We start from the raw sequence: 19,909 nt of genomic DNA, 5'->3' as shown, positions 1-19,909 counted from the left end.
CACCACATGGGCAGAGCAAGCACAGCTACAGCAACGGATCGTCTCATTGCTACGGTTCAGATACACATCATGCTTGTTGCAGTAAAGGCCACGACAGCTCATTTTCACTCGATAACAAGCAGACACCAACCAACAAATAAACACTAAGTGTACACCAACCAAGTCCTTACAAGCTTACAAACTCTGTAGACTCCAGGAACAATAAATAGTAATAGATTGTTCAGTCTTACAAAAAGAAACAACAAACATAGGTTCAAACATAATTATGAAAGCCAACTCAAACAAGTTTCACCAGCTAAGACACGAGACAGCAGTTCGGCAGGGTACTACTTGCAAACCCGCCCATCATAGTAGTTAAACTTGCGGCCGCTGGCTAGGACTTTACGCTCATATTCGCTAAAACCATCTGGATCACCTGGACACCTCCAATATGGAGGAGGCACTGGCCAGCTGTCATTCAATAGTTTCCCCACAATGTAATGAGGTCAAGTTTATGCAAAACATTGTAATTGCAGTCATTAGTAAAGGAATGTCTCATCATACCTGTTCACAAAAACAGTGTCATCTCCATCAACACGGAAACTGTCAATTTCAGCACCAGTCCTATCAAACAAGAATAGATTGAATAGAATATTAGAACATGTTTTACTTAGATAAACAAAATATGCATGCTAAACTTATAGCTAGGTACAAATCTAATGAATACTTCAATGATAAGCAATTAAATAGGCAAATGAAATCTGGAAATACCTTTTCTTAAAACAATCCAGGATATCAACAATATCATCACAAAACAGAAACGGGGTGCCCATTTTTGGATCATAAAAGTTCATGCCAATAAAATTCCCATCATAATCAACAAGGGGCCCTCCAATCCCGGCCTAGCCAGGTTAGATTGAGAAGTTGTCATTTGTCAAGACAAGTTAAAATTCGTGAAAGAGTACGAAAGAAAATTCAACAATACCTTAGTGATACGACATGTAGAGTAATGAAGCTTTTTGCAATCAAATTGACCCGACCAGGAGGGAACCAGTTGCCCACTTGAAGCCATCAAATCATTTGATTTGAAGCAACGCCCAACAGCAGCTACTAACTTAGAAGAACAAATTAGTGACCCGTGTTTAGAAATGGCTAGAGGGACAGCACAGAATTCTTGGACACTGACTAAAGCAACATTATATTGCAAATTGTAATGTATTAACGTCCCTTCTCTTCGTCTGTTGCTCGGAAGACGCACTTCAATCTGCAAATGATATAATGAGCTGTCAGCAATATCTTTGGAGAAACAAGGACCACAAAATAACTAGGAGCACCAACACTCAATCCTTCAACAATCTTGTCTCCATCATCATAGGGATAATCAGGATTTCTAACTAAGCTCGCCGAAGTCAGAATAATCTGGCATTCATTGTCTCGGCATTTACCATCCCAGTCAATAAAAATTCCAGAACATGCAAAATACCTTGTATCTCCTGGCACATATTATTTTGATCATTTGCAAGTGATAACCAAATTCAAAAATGAAGTAGAAAGAAGCATTAAACTGAATAATCACCAGTAAATGAAGCAAGGGAGACAACACTTCGACATATCTTCCGACAAAATCTTTTACCAAGTTTCTTCCAGATACCATCTTGGTAAACATCACCAAAAGGCTCTTCGAAAGTATAAACCAATTTCATTCCACCTGGTCAAAGATACGTAGTTGTTACAGGTACTGAAGAACTGCAAAAGGGCATAGTTCAGTTAAGTGAAGTAAAATAGAAAAGAAATGACTTACTGCCAGTGCCAGTTGGCTTGGGATAGCCCACCACTTCTAGATGATCCTTGTTCGGAGCACCTGGCGCCACATGGTATCAATGATTTCTATCCATAGACAATGTGTGCAATAACTAAATAGTGAATGGTGGTCTTGGTATGCCAACCTCAAACCCAGATCTTCAGTGGATGGATTTATATAGACATATGCGTGTAGTAATTTATGTTAACAAAGCACCGCACTAATTGCACTATGCAACTTTTTTTAAAAAATAAAATAAGCTAAGTAGGGAAGAATGCTAGTGCAACAATGCTATAACTGATTAGCACTAACAACTAATAGCTACCTCCAGGCTCCAGTCACTAACACTTGGCAGTTTGACCAAAATCTGGTCAACCTTTAATATCTAATATTTCAATAGAAAATAGTAGGCAAAGTTATACCTCAAAAGCTATACAAAGTCAACAACACCATGGATTTATGGCTAGAGGTTTATATAAGTACAAAAAAAACTAATGGGCACCACTCGTAAAAACCTTTACAATGATGAAGAACATTTAAATGATCTGAGTGGCTCTGTACTCACCTTCAGATTGTGAGTCCTGTGTATCATCTGTCAGTTCTCCAACCCTGTGGAATGTTACAAAAGAAGGTTACAAAAAAAACACATGTGGAAGAACATCAACATACAGCACAACACCTTCAACTTCGGCACAGGAATGTTGTTAGGACGGGAGAACATTTAATACTACTACAAAAGACACTTTTTCAGAGAGAGAGAGAGAGAGAGAGAGAAGACAGCTAAAAATAAAAGGATATTTCAAATTCAATAAGCCTCACATACGAGACAGATTACATCATATCCTCATGCAAGGAATGGGGAAGTGGGATAGGTGAGACCGTGAGAGTGGGTGACCAGTTAGAAGACAAATTTAAATAAGCAAATTGAGAATATTTTAAGGCATACCTCAATTTCTTTAACTCTTTTACCCGTGTCAGAAATGCATTCCTTTCCAGAGATGTCCAGAAATGCTGCAGCCGTTCAATAATCAAACTCGTGGGCAAGAAAAATGATTTTTTCATACTTGGAACAAGGTTCATGCCAACAAACTCCCCATCATAACTAAAAAGAGGGCCACCTTCCCAAACCTGGGATGATATGTGACAAGAAACAAGGGTTAAGGGTTACAAAACAAAATAAAGGGATATGGAACATTTATGTGTCACTGCAATTGTCTTGTGCAAAATTTAACCACATCTCATTCATAATCCGTATATATACTTATATATACAAAATCTCGTGATACAAAATTCATTGCTAATCTATAATTAATAATGTTTAAATATACTTAGAAATATATAATATCATTCAAATATACTTATGTTATAAAGCTAACAACACCAAATCCATTCAATCTTACTGAACAATTCAGAAGACATTAGCAGCCAAAGTTAGCACAGTGTAGTCAAATGCGACATAGTTCAGTGCATATAGTAACAAAAACATATTTCAACTCCGAAAATACAATGGAAGTGTACCTCAGATAATTTACAAGAAGAGAACATAAGATATTCACTTTCATTAGATCCACTCCGGTCACGAGTAAGCTTCCCAGTTATGGCCATTAATTTGCCTGATGTGTCACGCCCTAATGATACTACATCGCAATAGGGCATAAATTGATTCCAATGATAGAGAAATACGGGACGAACATCAAAGGAGGAATCGATGTGGACAATAGCAATCTCAAGGTCCAAATCAGATTCCTTCAGAAATCCAGTGGCGACTTTTCCTTCATGGCGCACTTCAATCTAAAAGATAAAGCAAAGGAAAGTACAGAATGATCAAAAAAATATCTTATGTAAACGAGCAAGATTAGTAACTGATCATTGGCAGCACAAACCTTAAGGTTATTATGGTTTTTGTCTTTATAACTCTCGAAAGCTCGAACCAAACTTGCTGAAGTCAGAAACCTTGTAGCATTCATCATGAATTTTATAGCTATGCCAGAGCACGAAAATAGCACTGTATCCCCTGCACAACATCATAATTTATCATACATGACTAATGATGTTCATACACATATTTTGACAAGTAAAAGAGCATAAGCGCATTATCACCATCTGACAAAGCAAGCGAGACAACACTTTTGGACAATCTCAAAACACCTTTCTTTACCCAGGCCACTCCAGATACCTTCATCAGGGTACCAATTTGAGTCACCTAGTAAAGAAAGCAGATCAGCTGTGAATGCTCAAAAGGAGCTGTAAAAATACATTAAAAAAGAAGGACGAACCAGCAGGCAGACCTGAAACCAATGACCTGGTTCTTTTACTCTCATCTGAGCTTCTTGTAAGACTATCACCACCCCTTTTAGTTGCCAACATCTTTCCAACGCTGAAGCAGAAATAAAGAGGGTCAATGTGGGTCACAAACTAGGCAATGTTGCCAAACTATCACAGAACAACTAATGCAAGTCTTATGTCTGTTGATGCTTGTTGATCTGACAGAAAAGATGTAAGCCTCACTCATCCTCAAAAGGCTAAATCTAACAATAAACAAGTGATGGACCAACTTGCTACTTGTTAGTTTCTCACTTCTCAAGTAAAATCGCCAGCAGTACAGTAAAATATATAGCCTTTACTTTTATAATTTCATAAGGATCAACGTTGAAACATTCATAAACTTTGTACGAAGATAATAGCGAAAGAATTGGCTAAAGGGAAGCTAGATTTCAGACAAGTTAGGATGAGTCGAGGCTGTTAATTGGATTTTCCCGTCCAATTAAAGACAATCCAAAGGTTTCATTGATTCGATCCTCAACTATTTCTCGCGATATCTTCTTAAGAAGTTTTGTTAGGGCATCCATACAGGCCTCTGGTTTAGGCAGGCAACCTGGCAGGTAGACATCCACAAGATAACTTATCAACTCCGCGAACAATATAGGAATTCGTACTAAACATTCCCCCAGTGTATACAGGCAGCTGTAGCAATGACATATTTCAGTTCTGGCATTTGCTCATACAATCACACTAAAGATGGAGCTATTTTCATTGTTACCATACCAGCTGTTAAAATCAGTTGCCTAGGACTTATACACAGAAAAGCGATAGAGCCTAAAAAACCATCAATGGATTGCAAGTCCAACCCTCTTGCAAATGAACCACAAAAGACAGAAAAAAGCAAAGTCTCAACTCTCAACAGAATCAAACAGCTAAAAGCAATCCCATGAAGAATCCAAGAAAACCAAGTCCTAGCTTGGTCGGTACGGATCATATTGAGATCTAACAGTGGGAAAACATAGCGGTTTGACCTAGGTTCAGGAAGAACTATAATAAATGCAATTAAGTACAATTGGAAATAAACCACCAAAACTCAAATACCTCAAATGTTGTAGAAGAAAATCAAACTTTTTAATACCCAGAAGGAAGAATTAGTTTAACATGTATGGTATGTTGCACCGATTCCGACACGCGTGTCGGACACGATACGTGTCGGACACGGCGATTCGCTGTTTCCCTAAAAATGGCGACACAGCACCATATATATAAATATATAATCATGACACCAAATCTCAGCAAATAGAAAAGAAAAGGGGGGAAAGATAGAAGGGAACGGAATGGTCCAGCCCAACTTAGACCAGCCCAGTCCTTCCCTTATTCCCATTGCAGCCCACTAGAGCTAGGGCTCCATTTTACTCCCGCACACAAACTGCTCATCTCCAACTCCACCCCTTCCTACATGGCCGCCGCCTCACTCAACCTCACCAATGGCGCTCAGCTTGGCCATCTCCCCTCCGAGCGCCCGCTCGTTGCCTCCCTCCGCGCTCTCAACGGGCGAGGACGTGGACCTCGGCAGCTGTGCGACGGCCTCCCTTGTGCTGGTGCAGGAGGGGCGACGAGGACAAGTCCCTGCGGCGAGCGCGACGATGGTGGGCGCGCTAGTGCCGTGCCTCCAGCCGGGCTGCGCGCGCGAGGTGGAGGCCCGCACAGGGAAGGCGGGCGTGAAGGATAATGGGGCAGCGGAGGGTTAAGGGAGGGGCAGCTTTGGTGGGCGGCCGTATCGCGTAAGTATCGGCTCCGTGTCGCTGAAGTATCGGTTAGCTGTCATGGGCAGTCGGAGGTCTTATGTGCCGGCTGGTCAGGCCCATTAGGGTTAGGTTTAGGGATCAGATTAGGTCTTACTTAGGGGTCAAGGAACCCTCTCTATATAAAGAGAGGAGATATGTCATTCAAGGCAGGAAAGAATTATGAGAAATCAGTCTAGTCTCAATCCCAATTCGTCTCCCCAATCAAGATCCAATCACATCCTAATCAGCCGTCGCCGTCCGGCTATCTTCCCGGCGGATGTCTACCCCGTTATGAACTAGGTTCATAACAACTGACATTAGCAGAATTATTTATTTTAGAGGTTCGATTATTCGATACTCCTACGACACGTACCGACGCCGTATCAGTGTCGGACACGGTGTCCGACTCCGACACGTGACTTCAGGGGCGTGTCGGTGTAGCAATCCGGTTCTCTGGAGATCCTAACACAAGGCAGATTCCATTGTAACGAGGATCAATGGGGAGCTGACCTAGATTTGACGGCGGGTGTGTTACCTACTAGATTCATGAAGAATTAATAGACATAGAATCCAACCCAGCAAACCATCTAGCAAAACCCATATCTCAGAGGGGCAACAAAAGCCATCAAACTTTTCAGCACGCAAAAAACAGAGACTGACTTTTACAGATTTGAACCGCTAGAGAAGCAATCCGATGAACCAATAGTGGGTCCAATTGAAGGAGGAGCAAAAAGTAACCAATAGTGGGTCCAATTGAAGGAGGAGCAAAAAGTATTAGATCGATTTACATGGAACATGAAACAAGGGCTGTCTAGTTGTGTTAAATCTGATGACACAGCCGTGCAAGGGGGAGACCCTGTAACGAGGGCAGGCGGGCCTTTCAGGTGGTCGAATAGGCCGTGCAAGCTGAGTCGGTCCGATGTACAGTATATGGATAATAATATCAAATGGGCAATGGGTCGAAAGTTGGGTTTTTTTAGGTGCCGAAATGCTTTGGACTTGCTTATCCATTGGGCTTGCAAGCGGAGAGACGCTACAATATTGACAGGAAGGCACAAGGCAGATCGGATGGAGGTGGTTTCAAGCCACAGCACCATACATTGGAGAGGGCCGGCGGATTCTTGCAAGCGGATGAAGAAAGGGTTAATTGGGTTTATACCATTACAATTTTCACGCTTTGAAGTTATACTATTACTATTCATCATATTGCAAATATACCATTACAATTTCACATTTCTTGAAGATATGCCATTACTTACCCCTTCGAGGTGTTTATAAAAATATCTAGACAGAAATACCCCCATCATCTATTCATCTTCCTCCTCCCATCACCTCTCTCCGTTGCCATTCCTCAACCAGGATTCGGTGCTTCAGACCTCTCCATTCTCCCTCGCGCTCGCGTCCCTCTCGACGCCTCAAGGTTTAGGGTGAGCACCAATGAGATACTTACAATCAAGCTTGACCAGCCACCTTCCTCAAGAACAGATTTAGCTAAACTCTGAAACGTGAATAGTAATGGTATAACTCTGAAACGTGAATAGTAATGGTATAACTCTGAAACGTGAAATTGTAATGGTATAAACCCAATTAACCCATGAAGAAATGGCTAGTGGATGGCGCCGGATCAATCCTGGCAGCACCTCTTTCCACAGGCTGAGCTGCTTCCCGCGGCCGGATGGAAAGGACAGCGACACTGCTCCCTGGCGGCGAACAGACTGGAGAGGAGCGGCAAGCGGCAGGTGGAGAGGGGCGGGGGTGGAGCAGCGCTGAAAAGTAATGGAAAATTTATCTCTTTGATGTCACACATTGAACATTGTGGCATAGTATAGCTTGTGCTTGAAATTATTGTATGGTGCCCTTATTTTGGTGCCTAGGCCCTAGAGTATGAGCCTGGGATTACTTTTGGCTCTTACATTTTCAGGGACATCTCTGCCATCTAATTGCAATGAAACTTGAAGCCATGATTTCAATTAAACAAAACAATGACTAGTTTTTACCAGTATGGAGTTTCTTTTATCAGAGAATTTTTTACATCCACGCAGTAATACATCTCAATCATTACTCAAGCCTCGCTGTCTAGGTTTGTTTTATCAGAGAATTTTTACATCCATGCTGGACCTGGATTCTGATGTATGTGATAGATGCCATACTTTTCTTTCCAGTACTCTGGTTCCTAATTAGCCATCAGTCTTACTAAGTGATCTAAGTTCAGTTGCTTGCTGACTATATCCAGTGATACCCTGTTCAATTTTGATGTCTAATCAGTCTACTTAGTTGCTGACTTGAGCCAAACTTACTAGCTCATCTTAAATATTTATTTTACCTTCAAATGATTATTTTAGCAAGCACATGTCAGTTCACTACCTTAGAATTTACCTTCATTCCATGGACCTTTTTCTTGCAGATTCCATTCTGATGCCACTAAGGAAATAGTCCACTATCAGACCCTGTCTCCAAAGAGTTTAGCTAAATCTGTTCTTGAGGAAGGTGGCTGGTCAAGCTTGATTGTAAGTATCTCATTGGTGAAACTTAAGCTCTCATGCAACTTTTCAATTATGAGCTCGTGCATTGAAACAAGTATAATAAGTTCTCTGATGTCATGATTTTATTCTTAGTGTTCAAGGGAGGATGCTCAGAAGAATGTTGATGTTGCCATTGTTTTTATTGGCTCAAAGGTACTTATATAACACTCAGATAATATTTAATGGTTGAAGTAATCTGCTTGTGCAAATACTATTTGAGTTAAATACATTTTTTTCAAAACTGAAGCAGTGGTTGTGTATAAATACGAAAATTAAAAGTCTGTATTCTGATAGATACTGTTTGTTGATTCCAAATAAATATATAAAACTAACTAGTAAACTCTCCACCTTTAAATCTATATGGTAAAAAATTACTGAGACAGACATTGCTTCTGTTGTCACTGACCATTAACTTGTTCTTTTTTGTCTTAGCTGCAATTGTCAGACATATCTAAACATAAGCAAGTTGATCCAACATTAGCAGATACATTGAAGGTAATCATAAGCACTTGTTTTCTTTTCTCTCAGCTATTGTTTAACTGAAACAGTGAAACATCAAATTTTCAATTGCTTATGAAGGACCGGACAGGCGACCAGAGGGGGAGGTGAATGGGAGCCTTTAAAAATTCTCTAAGAGAATAAAGCCTATGTTCTGAAATCAACCCGCCGCACCTCTCTTCTAACCGCCAAAGTGACACAAGCCAACTAGTGACGAGCTCACCTTAGGAACGGATAGGAAAAGCTCGATGCAAAGCGGAAGCGAATGCCGAAAGCTCGAGACTAAGCGGAAGCAAAACTCAAGGCAATCTACTCGAGCAACACTATCACAAAAGCTTCACTTAACTAAGGCCGCAAGATTTAATCAACCAAGACATGAAGACATAATTAAATCCTTGGAAATTAAGCTGATCAAAAGCTGAGGTTAATTAACAGTTGCAGACAAATTATACAAAGCTCGCAAGACAAAGCATTTAGTTTAAGCTAAAAAGATCTGACCAATTGCCGAGCAAAAACAAGCAAGCTAATTTACACTAGCTAAAACACGTTTCAATTTACAGGCCAAAACAAACTAGCAATGATTGCATAATCATTGAACATGTAGCATGAAGGGGACATCAAAATTAATTCACCTTGGTTGCTGTCGTTGAGATGCCGAGCATGCACAGTGCTGCTTGGTCTGCTTCGTGCGTCCCTTTGTGCTGCTTGCCCGACGTGGCCTTGTGCTGCTAGCGTGCACAGGTGTGTGGGCAGCGGCCTGCTCGATCTGGCCTGGAGGAGCGCTGCCTCTCCTGGGATGACTGCTCGCGTCCGGCCTTGTGTGCAGTGCTTGCTGCTGGTTGGGTCCGCCTGCAGCAGGTCCCCCGCGCGGCTCTTGCCTCCCTGCTGGCCTGGGCGGACGTGCTCCGCACGAACTGCTCCCGCCCCTGGGAAGCACCGCCTGCTGCAGAGCGCCTAGCGCCTCCGCCCCTGGCCGAGGGGCCCACGGACGCCGCCGTGCGCCGTGCGAGCTGCCGCTGGCTGGGCTGCGGCCAAGCCTGGCGCCGCCACGCGCAGCACTCCTCTGCGCGCCGCCGGTGGCCGCGCCTTGCGGGCGCCCGCTCCCCCTGCGCAAAAGAACAAGCAAAAGGGGAACCCGATTCTACCCACAAAACAAACTGAACAAATCAAATCCAACCACGAGTAGAAGAGATTGACTCCAAATCAAAAGTCCGGACAGCACTAGGAGGCCTCCTTTTCCATGAATTTGAGATACAAGAACTCAAAAATCCATCTTAATCCCCAACCCTAGGTGGAAAAGAGGAGGGGAAAAAAAGAGATAACTGAGAGGGAGAAGGAGGGGGCGACTGGACTGGTCGACCAAGGGCTGGATGACTCCATCTCCCTCTTCTTATCCTTCAAATTTCTTTTAGAAGACAGAAATACCCCTACACTATTATTTACAATAACCGCCCACGTAGGAGCAAATTTGTCCATTTTTTACTGGAGCCACGGACGGACACGCCGCCTTCACGACTTTGCTTCGCCTCGACGCAAGCTTCGCGATGATGCCATGTGTCCTCCGCCCCCGATTTTAAGGCCCAAACCGGTCAAATCCGACTCCCCCCGGTTTTGAGGCCAAACCGGTCAAACCCTCTCGCACGCCGCCGCACGATGACTCCCCGGTTTTGAGGTCAAACCGGTCAAACCGCCGATGTCGACGTGTTTCCGACCTCCCGCCGAGCCTTGACGCCTTCGAGTCGTTCGCGCGCGCTCGCCGCACGGGCCGCCTACTTGACTCGCCATCGTCCTCACCGACTTGGCCGACGCCGTCTTCATCACCATGTACTCTTGCTCTTCCGTGCACCATGTGGACTGCCCATGGCTCCGCACAACTTCCTCGGGTCCCTCGGTCCAGGCCTACTCGCATTCACCCTTCCCCGTCTTGGCCCCTCGGCATGAACCTTTCTCTTCTCCGAGCCTACTCGCGTCCATCCTTCACCGCGGTCCTTCAGCATGAATCTTTCACCTAACCTTCACCACGCGCCGTCGACCGCCATGCCGCATCCTACACCTGCACATCACGAGCCAAGAGATACATCAAATTCACACAATATTGTCAATCACTCATCATCCAAGGGTGTCACACCCGGTTTTAAGGACAAAACCGAATGTATAGCTATATGTATGCCAGGATCAAGTTTCATATATATAGAGACATCATAAGTGAATAATCAGTAATAGTATCACGAAAAAGAGAAATACAACAAATAAAAGACTATCAGAGTTATACAGCTTATCCTGGAAACGAAGGCTTCAAACCTCACAGGCAATTGACTGGGGGTTGCGCACGCCTAGAACTCAGCATCATCTTCAAAAGACTTCACACATCTTTCCTTCTGAGCAGCAGTAAGCAAGGGTGAGTACACTTATGGTTGGTACTCAGCAAGGCCACAAGAAATAACCAGAATGTGATTTATATCCATCTTTAAGTTTATTAATCATGTGAGGGTCCAAGCCGCTCTTGACTGTGAGCACGGCTAACCGGTTAGTTTTAACTCTGCAGAGGTTGTACACTTTCACCACAATTCGCGTAAAAGTTCCGAAGAACTTTGAACCCAACCACGCATATGTGCTGATCAGGCACAATACCACACTTCTGAGGTGTGATTGCATAGGGACGCTACGAGGCCTTTACAAAGAATTCCTATATGTATGTGTTGGTCCCTGCCATGCGGTCCCTCAGAAGACGCAGCTTCCTTCACCCGCTCCACAACACAAACTCATAACCACCAAGCGGAACAACCCCAACACAACATATAGTTCATCTAATTACTTAGCCAAGACCAGAGCCCATTAGTATTGTGGTTGTACGGTTTTCTTGGGTGGTTCTCCATGTTCCAATTAAATCATAGTACTCTTGTAAATAAAGCATAGATAGAAAGATGGTTAGGGTCACTTGCCTTTCTCCAACGAAAAGCTACTCTTACTGCTCTTCAGCTTTTGCTCACTTGGAACTCTTGATCTTTAATCTTCGAACAACGATCCTTCTACTCGGAGCAATCATACAAAGCAAACAAGAAAAAAAACAACTAAGAACATTACACCATAACAAAAGAAAGGCTTTAAAAGAATGTACTAAAAGATAGGGCTCGCTACTACGGTTACGAGAGCGCAAGAAACACGAAAAACGGAGCTAAAACGACGATTCTATGGGATAAACGATGCTTCAGGGATCTAGTCGCGATTAACTATAGAGTTAAGAGCTAGCGGAAAATATTTGTAAGACACAACAAAGTGTGCTCACAGAGGATAAAAAGGTTATAAAGCTATCGCACACGTCACAAGGATCACGTGAGCGCAAGAATCGCTGAAAACGGAGTTGAAACGTGAAAGATATGGCTAAAACAAGGTTCTATGGGCTTATTTGTGAAGAAACAGAGCTTCCAGGGGCTAGATCTGAAGAAACCAGAGGCCTAAACATAATTAAACCTTAAATGCAGGGGCTAACATGCAAAACGGCAGGGCTAGGACGGAGGGTTAGATTTCTGAAGAGATCAGGGGTTTAAGAGAAAAGTTTTGGGTTGTTTTGGAATTTCTTTTGAGTAGATATGGACTGCGGTTTGATTTTCTAAGAACTGAGGGGCTCTTTTGCAAAAGACCAAGGACGGCTCAGATCTGGCTTGGTTCTGGTGGATCGGATCCGTTGGATCTCGATCCAACGGTGGAAGGCGGATAGGCTCAGCTGGAGGGAGACGGCTCGGCTTGGTTGCGCGGCTCAGACACAGGGGAGCCGCTGACGGCTCGGCGCTGGCTCGGTAGTGGCTCGGGGTGGGGCGAGCGGCGCTGGGCGCGGCCGGCGGCGAGCTAGGCGGCGGCGGGGTCGCCGGCGCAGGCCAAAACGGCCATCCGGGCTCGTTTAGCTCGGGTTTTGGGACGGGGAGCGAGCGCGCGATGTCGCGAACCCGATGGCGGGATCTGCGCGACGCGCAGAGGCGGCGGAGCGCGCGCGCGACGGCGGCGGGGCGGAGCAAAGCTCCGGCGAGCAAAATCCGGGCGGAGCAGAGCGAGAGGGAGGGAGAGAAGGGGTCGGCGAGATCCACAACCTTGGCGCAAAGCTCTCGGACGGCTCGGGGACGGTGGCAAACACGCGGAACGGCGGCGCGGTGGCGGGCTCCGAGCTCGAGCTCGCCAATGGCGACGGCTAGGGTTTGCGCGAACTGGGCGGCGGCTGCGGCTCGGGTTGGGGTTCCAGGGGTGCGCGGGCGTTGCTTTTATAGGGGCTGCAGGGCCGCCTTGGCGTGCGGCCAAGGAAGGTGCGGGCGCGCGGGCGCCGGACTCGGAGCAGAGTCCTGCTCGGGCATGGCGGGGAAGAAGGCCCTGACGGGCGGGGTCCGCGTGGCAGTGAGAGGGAGAGAGGGGGAGCGCGGGCTGGGCTGGCACACGAAACGGGCCGGGGGGAGGGGGAGTTGGGCCGCGGGAGAAGAGAAAAAAAAAGAAAGGGAGAGGGAGGTGGGCTGCGTCGGCTGGGCTGAAAACAAGGGGAGGAAAAAGAAAAGACTTTGCATTTTTGAAACTAAATCAAACAATTCAATTCAAACTCAAATTCAAAGAATTCAAATTTGAACCGAACAACAAACAATAAAGCAATGCATTGCAGCATGAATGCAACACTAAAAAAAACAACCTTATTTAATTTGGAAACAACCAATGTTTATTTTCTTTTACACCAAATTCTCTGTAAAGAAAAATAAATGTTGGGAAAATTTTAAAACTATAAGAAAATTGTTTATTTATTTTTTAATTCTAATCACATCCTGAAATTCAAAAATTTCAGGGTGTGACAGAACTACCCCCTTAAAAGGAATCTCGTCCCGAGATTCACAAGGTTAGCAAGAGACAAAGGTTTAGGTGTGTAGCATCCGACACATTAACTGTCTTCCTGATCATTCCTTCTTACAATATGTCCTCAAACATGCATTTTTTTTGCAACTCACACCAAACACTTGATGGATACTCATTCTTTAGCTATCCATTCTTTCCTTAGCTCTGTTGGCCCATCTAGCATACCCATTTCGATTTTCTCGTTTTGTGGGACATCTATTGGCATAATGGCCCTTTTCACCACATTTATAGCACATTACTCTTTTAATACGTCCATCCCGACTACTTTTCTGCTCCTCCACAACTCTCGGTGGAATGGCTTGTACATCAGGATCCTTTTTGGCAGAGGGGTCACATGGAGATCGAACAACTTCTGGATGTGGTTGATTGAAACTAAGTTGAGTACCGTTATCTGCCAATGGTTGTGGTAACTCCATCTTCTCTTGGCTTACTTTACTAATTTGTTTATTAGGCTGCTTGCTTCTTTTAGGCTGAAACTCTTTGAAAGTGATATTCCAATCCTCGAGGTTTATAGTCGGATTTCTATCTTCAGCTTGAGTAACTCCTTCTAGGTTTGGAACGTGCATAGATAACTTTCTATTGATATCTGAATGATAACGTTGCCTTGCTTCTGTTGTCATTAAGCTATCTTCTTGTAGACATCGACGGCCATAATGCTCACAACATTGGCACTTTTCTGACGTCTTACTAATCTCATGTTGTTCCTCTATCTATGGCTTTGGTGCTTCATAGTTTCTCTTACGCTTTTCATTGTTCCATGCTTCAGCAACTTGCCTCTTCACTGGTCCAGTGGGGACTTCTGTCTTGGTCATCTCCATGTTATTCGAGGATGTTGTTGTAGATTGCAACCTTCCTTGTAGGACACGAGCTTGCATAGCTAATAGCTTCTCTTTATCAAACGCTGGCAGACTGGTTGGGACTTGATTATCACTGCTAACAGGGTTGTGGCTCCTACGAGAGGAGGCTTGCTCTGTAACATGCTGTTGGTTGTTGACTCTGATTGGAACCATTGCTTGTACTCCTTGAGTTTGTGCTGGGATGTTGAGGTCTTCTTTCTCCTTTCTGCTGGGACTCACCATCTAGTTGCGTGGTAAGGATAAGGTCAGTAGAGAGAAAGAAAAAACGAGTATCAAGGTAACGTCCATATTATCATCTTCACAAACTCTTGGTGGTTGCAACTTAAATAAATCAAGGAGGAGGTGAGAAAGATATGGGAGTAACAGAAAGGAAAAGAGAGCATTCTTGTCTTCAGCCTCTTTCATTTGTCAATCATTGTAGATGAGTGTTGCCATAAACTTTCTTCTTGTCATCCATTAAAGGATTAGGTAGAAAGACAGAGGATAACAAGGAGGTGGGAGGTATAAAAGAACCCATCGAGACAACTGATGTCATTGTAGGTAGAAGACCCACAATATACCAACAATCATTACAAAGAAGCGAATCAGACAAGGTCATAAAAACAAACATCATCATGCAAACACAGAATTCCACCAGACAACATAGTCAAAGAGCGATGCTAAACGTTGTTAATAGGGCTTCAAAGGGTACTCCTAAGCATGGTTATATCTTCTAGCTTCGTTGTTGATGACACATGCCTCCTTCAACTTTTTCAGCGTTGACTTCACCTTCATGATTGTAGTGGTAGTGAGAGTGTCATAACTTTGCTCAGGCTTGATTCTATGGTAGTGCTCTGAATTCTTCATCCAACATGAACAGAAATATGAGCAGGTGGTATAGTATCCAATTGCTTCGACTTGGCTCCACATGATGAACTAGCGGTCACATTCTTCAGATGATTTGGATAGACAAACATTAGGATAAATGGCGCGGATCATCTTTTTATTTTTATTTTTTTTGAATCAGAAGAGATTCTTTGGAATCAAGAATCAAGGGATGAATCCAAAGCGGCATTTATTTAGAAAGAAAGGAGAGGCACTAAGCACATTGTGAATAAAGCAAAGGAAGATAGATAAAAAAAATGAGTTAAAAGAATTTTAAGGAGCAATTTCACCAGCATATCAAAAGGAGGTGAGCTGGATGAAATTAGAAAATCATACATCAAAGGGGAGGTATGATCAAAATCAAGGAGTGATCCAAGAAAATAAATAGACAGTGTTGAGGACCTAACATTTGCAAAACAATGAAGTGCAAATGAAGAAAGAGTCAAGATTGACTGAGGAAAGAAAAATAGTTAAGGAGTGAGAATATTCACCAAAGAGGTCAAGGATAAGGTAGGAATTGTTTTGGTGACATAAAAGGCCCTAGGAAGCGATCATTACTATCTAGGCTTACGTCCTACTGTCGATACAGCTCTGATACCACTTCTGTCACACCCGGTTTTAAGGACAAAACCGAATGTATAGCTATATGTATGCCAGGATCAAGTTTCATACATATAGAGACATCATAAGTGAATAATCAGTAATAGTATCACGAAAAAGAGAAATACAACAAATAAAAGACTATCAGAGTTATACAGCTTATCCTGGAAACGAAGGCTTCAAACCTCACAGGCAATCGACTGGGGGTTGCGCACGCCTAGAACTCAGCATCATCTTCAAAAGACTTCACACATCTTTCCTTCTGAGCAGCAGTAAGCAAGGGTGAGTACACTTATGGTTGGTACTCAGCAAGGCCACAAGAAATAACCAGAATGTGATTTATATCCATCTTTAAGTTTATTAATCATGTGAGGGTCCAAGCCACTCTTGACCGTGAGCACGGCTAACCGGTTAGTTTTAACTCTGCAGAGGTTGTACACTTTCACCACAATTCGCGTAAAAGTTCCGAAGAACTTTGAACCCAACCACGCATATGTGCTGATCAGGCACAATACCACACTTTCCGAGGTGTGATTGCATAGGAACGCTACGAGGCCTTTACAAAGAATTCCTATATGTATGTGTTGGTCCCTGCCGTGCGGTCCCTCAGAAGACGCAGCTTCCTTCACCCGCTCCACAACACAAACTCATAACCACCAAGCGGAACAACCCCAACACAACATATAGTTCATCTAATTACTTAGCCAAGACCAGAGCCCATTAGTATTGTGGTTGTACGGTTTTCTTGGGTGGTTCTCCATGTTCCAATTAAATCATAGTACTCTTGTAAATAAAGCATAGATAGAAAGATGGTTAGGGTCACTTGCCTTTCTCCAACGAAAAGCTACTCTTACTGCTCTTCAGCTTTTGCTCACTTGGAACTCTTGATCTTTAATCTTCGAACAACGATCCTTCTACTCGGAGCAATCATACAAAGCAAACAAAAAAAAAAACAACTAAGAACATTACACCATAACAAAAGAAAGGCTTTAAAAGAATGTACTAAAAGATAGGGCTCGCTACTACGGTTACGAGAGCGCAAGAAACACGAAAAACGGAGCTAAAACGACGATTCTATGGGATAAACGATGCTTCAGGGATCTAGTCGCGATTAACTATAGAGTTAAGAGCTAGCGGAAAATATTTGTAAGACACAACAAAGTGTGCTCACAGAGGATAAAAAGGTTATAAAGCTATCGCACACGTCACAAGGATCACGTGAGCGCAAGAATTGCTGAAAACGGAGTTGAAACGTGAAAGATATGGCTAAAACAAGGTTCTATGGGCTTATTTGTGAAGAAACAGAGCTTCCAGGGGCTAGATCTGAAGAAACCAGAGGCCTAAACATAATTAAACCTTAAATGCAGGGGCTAACATGCAAAACGGCAGGGCTGGGACGGAGGGTTAGATTTCTGAAGAGATCAGGGGTTTAAGAGAAAAGTTTTGGGTTGTTTTGGAATTTCTTTTGAGTAGATATGGACTGCGGTTTGATTTTCTAAGAACCGAGGGGCTCTTTTGCAAAAGACCAAGGACGGCTCAGATCTGGCTTGGTTCTGGTGGATCGGATCCGTTGGATCTCGATCCAACGGTGGAAGGCGGATAGGCTCAGCTGGAGGGAGACGGCTCGGCTTGGTTGCGCGAACTGGGCGGCGGCTGCGGCTCGGGTTGGGGTTCCAGGGGTGCGCGGGCGTTGCTTTTATATGGGCTGCAGGGCCGCCTTGGCGTGCGGCCAAGGAAGGTGCGGGCACGCGGGCGCCGGACTCGGAGCAGAGTCCTGCTCGGGCACGGCGGGGAAGAAGGCCCTGACGGGCGGGGTCCGCGTGGCAGTGAGAGGGAGAGAGGGGGAGCGCGGGCTGGGCTGGCACACGAAACGGGCCGGCGGGAGGGGGAGTTGGGCCGCGGGAGAAGAGAAAAAAAAGAAAGGGAGAGGGAGGTGGGCTGGGTCGGCTGGGCTGAAAACAAGGGGAGGAAAAAGAAAAGACTTTGCATTTTTGAAACTAAATCAAACAATTCAATTCAAACTCAAATTCAGAGAATTCAAATTTGAACCGAACAACAAACAATAAAGCAATGCATTGCAGCATGAATGCAACACTAAAAAAAACAACCTTATTTAATTTGGAAACAACCAATGTTTATTTTCTTTTACACCAAATTCTCTGTAAAGAAAAATAAATGTTGGGAAAATTTTAAAACTATAAGAAAATTATTTATTTATTTTTAATTCTAATCACATCCTGAAATTCAAAAATTTCAGGGTGTGACAAAGGGGGACCACCATTGGTCCTCAGTTTATTATAATTATTATGCTTCTATTGGCTTTCCTTCACAAGTTCAGATTTTTCCATGGCATTCCCCTATGTTTCCACATCAGATGATGAGAAATTGGAGAACTCATTGCTATCTGGCTTTGCTGAGAATTGTAACAATGGTTTTGAAAGAAACCATATCACCTACACAGACACGTGTAGTGTAAGTGGTCAAGATCTGGAGAAATATACTAACATGGATGCTATCAATGAAAGTTATTATATATTTTTCTAGTTCTGCTTCTGTTCTATATTTGCTCCCTATTTTGACTGCACATGTGTTGCAGGACTTGGTAAGGTACAGGAGTAGCAACCGAGATGGACAGACTGATCTAATCATCTTCTGTAGTGGTGGTTTCAAGAATTTAGACCCTGCAAAATCAGAAGGTTAGATTAAAGGCTACCAGCATTTTTCTTTCGCTTTTAATTTAACTGCTGAAAGGTAAACTTCTACAATGACTCGGCAGGAGAGTTGCTTTCTCAGCTAATTGCGATGCTGAAGAATTTGGGGGCTAAATACACGATTCTTTGTGCTTCTTAACCATCTGGTTTACTGGAGAACCCTTCCAGCGTGCCACTAGGAAGGCATCTTGCAGAGAAGACTAATGATACAAAAACTGGCCGTGGCAAATGTGATGGAGAGTGCCTAGTCAAATCAACTCTTCTGGAAGGAACATTTGTGGTAAGTTGTTACTTGTAGTCTGTTTCATTACTTGTTACTAGTTGTATTCTGAAAGTGGGCTTACGTGTAGATTGATTGTTGCATATCAGTGTACCTTGAATACTTGCATTATATTCTCACACTTGTCTACTATGTCACAGAGAATAGTGCTTCTTATCATCTTGATATCAGGACTCGTGTGCATGATGGGAATTGACACACCCTCGAGGTTTGAAGCTCCCCAGGAATCTTGATCTCACTTTGACGGAGGATATGGGAGCGCTCGATGAAGCAGAAAAAGTATGAGCACCGATGTTTGTTGGTCTGCACTTGTGGATATTGTTAGTTTCCTCTTTGGAAGTGCCTAGTGTATTTTATTGAGGCAACTGTTATTTACATTGTCCTCAATTTTTTGCTGTAATGTTCTGCGGAGATCTAGATGAGACTAGAAAAATGCAATGCTGTTGGCGCCATGAGAGGCCCGTCCCCGACATATATACTAGTGCTTATAAAGTTTTGTTTGCGGGTTCAGTCAAATTTGATTTGGGTCGTGTGAGGTGTGGAGCGTTGAAATATGTCTATTGGATTGCCCCCATGCGTTCGTAGCGAGAAAGCATGTGTGTTGGCGATTTAACCTGTCACTGATTGGTTTCGCAAAATTCTTGGGGGTTTCTGTGAAATTGATGTTCGTGGAGTGCAGATTGATTTCGCCAAAGTTTAGGAGGTTTTATGTGAAAGCGACATAGGCAGAGTGACGGTTGATTTTATCCAAATCCAGATATTTTTCATAAAATTGCCATCAATAGAGTGTGTGTCGATTTCGTCCAAGTTCAAGGGGGCTTTTGTAAAATTAACATTCACAAAGTCTAAGGGCTCTTTTGCTAA

The 19,909-nt window shown here is 43.6% G+C and overlaps 1 protein-coding gene and 1 pseudogene across 1 annotated transcript; one reads left to right on the top strand and one right to left on the bottom strand.

The window, feature by feature from the left end:
• Positions 1-73: 73 nt before the first annotated feature.
• Positions 74-8,221, bottom strand: LOC120646017. Its single transcript, XM_039922720.1, has 15 exons — positions 8,206-8,221; positions 7,470-7,595; positions 4,069-4,157; positions 3,881-3,983; positions 3,664-3,794; positions 3,299-3,571; positions 2,727-2,908; positions 2,346-2,389; positions 1,781-1,840; positions 1,556-1,687; positions 1,318-1,472; positions 965-1,243; positions 751-881; positions 544-603; positions 74-450 (listed from the first exon to the last, which is right to left on the bottom strand). Exons 3-15 carry the CDS (start codon positions 4,099-4,101, stop codon positions 327-329), a joined length of 1,707 nt encoding a protein of 568 aa, XP_039778654.1. The 5' UTR covers positions 4,102-4,157; positions 7,470-7,595; positions 8,206-8,221; the 3' UTR covers positions 74-326.
• A 16-nt stretch (positions 8,222-8,237) lies between these two features.
• LOC120646468 lies at positions 8,238-19,278 on the top strand (annotated as a pseudogene).
• Positions 19,279-19,909: the final 631 nt, after the last annotated feature.

This window comes from Panicum virgatum, chromosome 8K, assembly GCF_016808335.1.
Source record: "Panicum virgatum strain AP13 chromosome 8K, P.virgatum_v5, whole genome shotgun sequence".
NCBI lineage: Eukaryota > Viridiplantae > Streptophyta > Magnoliopsida > Poales > Poaceae > Panicum > Panicum virgatum.
This window is presented reverse-complemented; position numbering and strand designations above follow the sequence as displayed.

Coding starts and splice junctions, on each gene's coding strand:
- LOC120646017 (XM_039922720.1), bottom strand. CDS start 4,101: ATGAGAGTAAAAGAACCAGGTCATTGGTTTCAG. Junction 3,984..4,068: donor AACCAGGTCATTGGTTTCAG/GTCTGCCTGCTG, acceptor TTTCTTTACTAG/GTGACTCAAATTGGTACCCT. Junction 451..543: donor GACACTGTTTTTGTGAACAG/GTATGATGAGAC, acceptor ATTGAATGACAG/CTGGCCAGTGCCTCCTCCAT.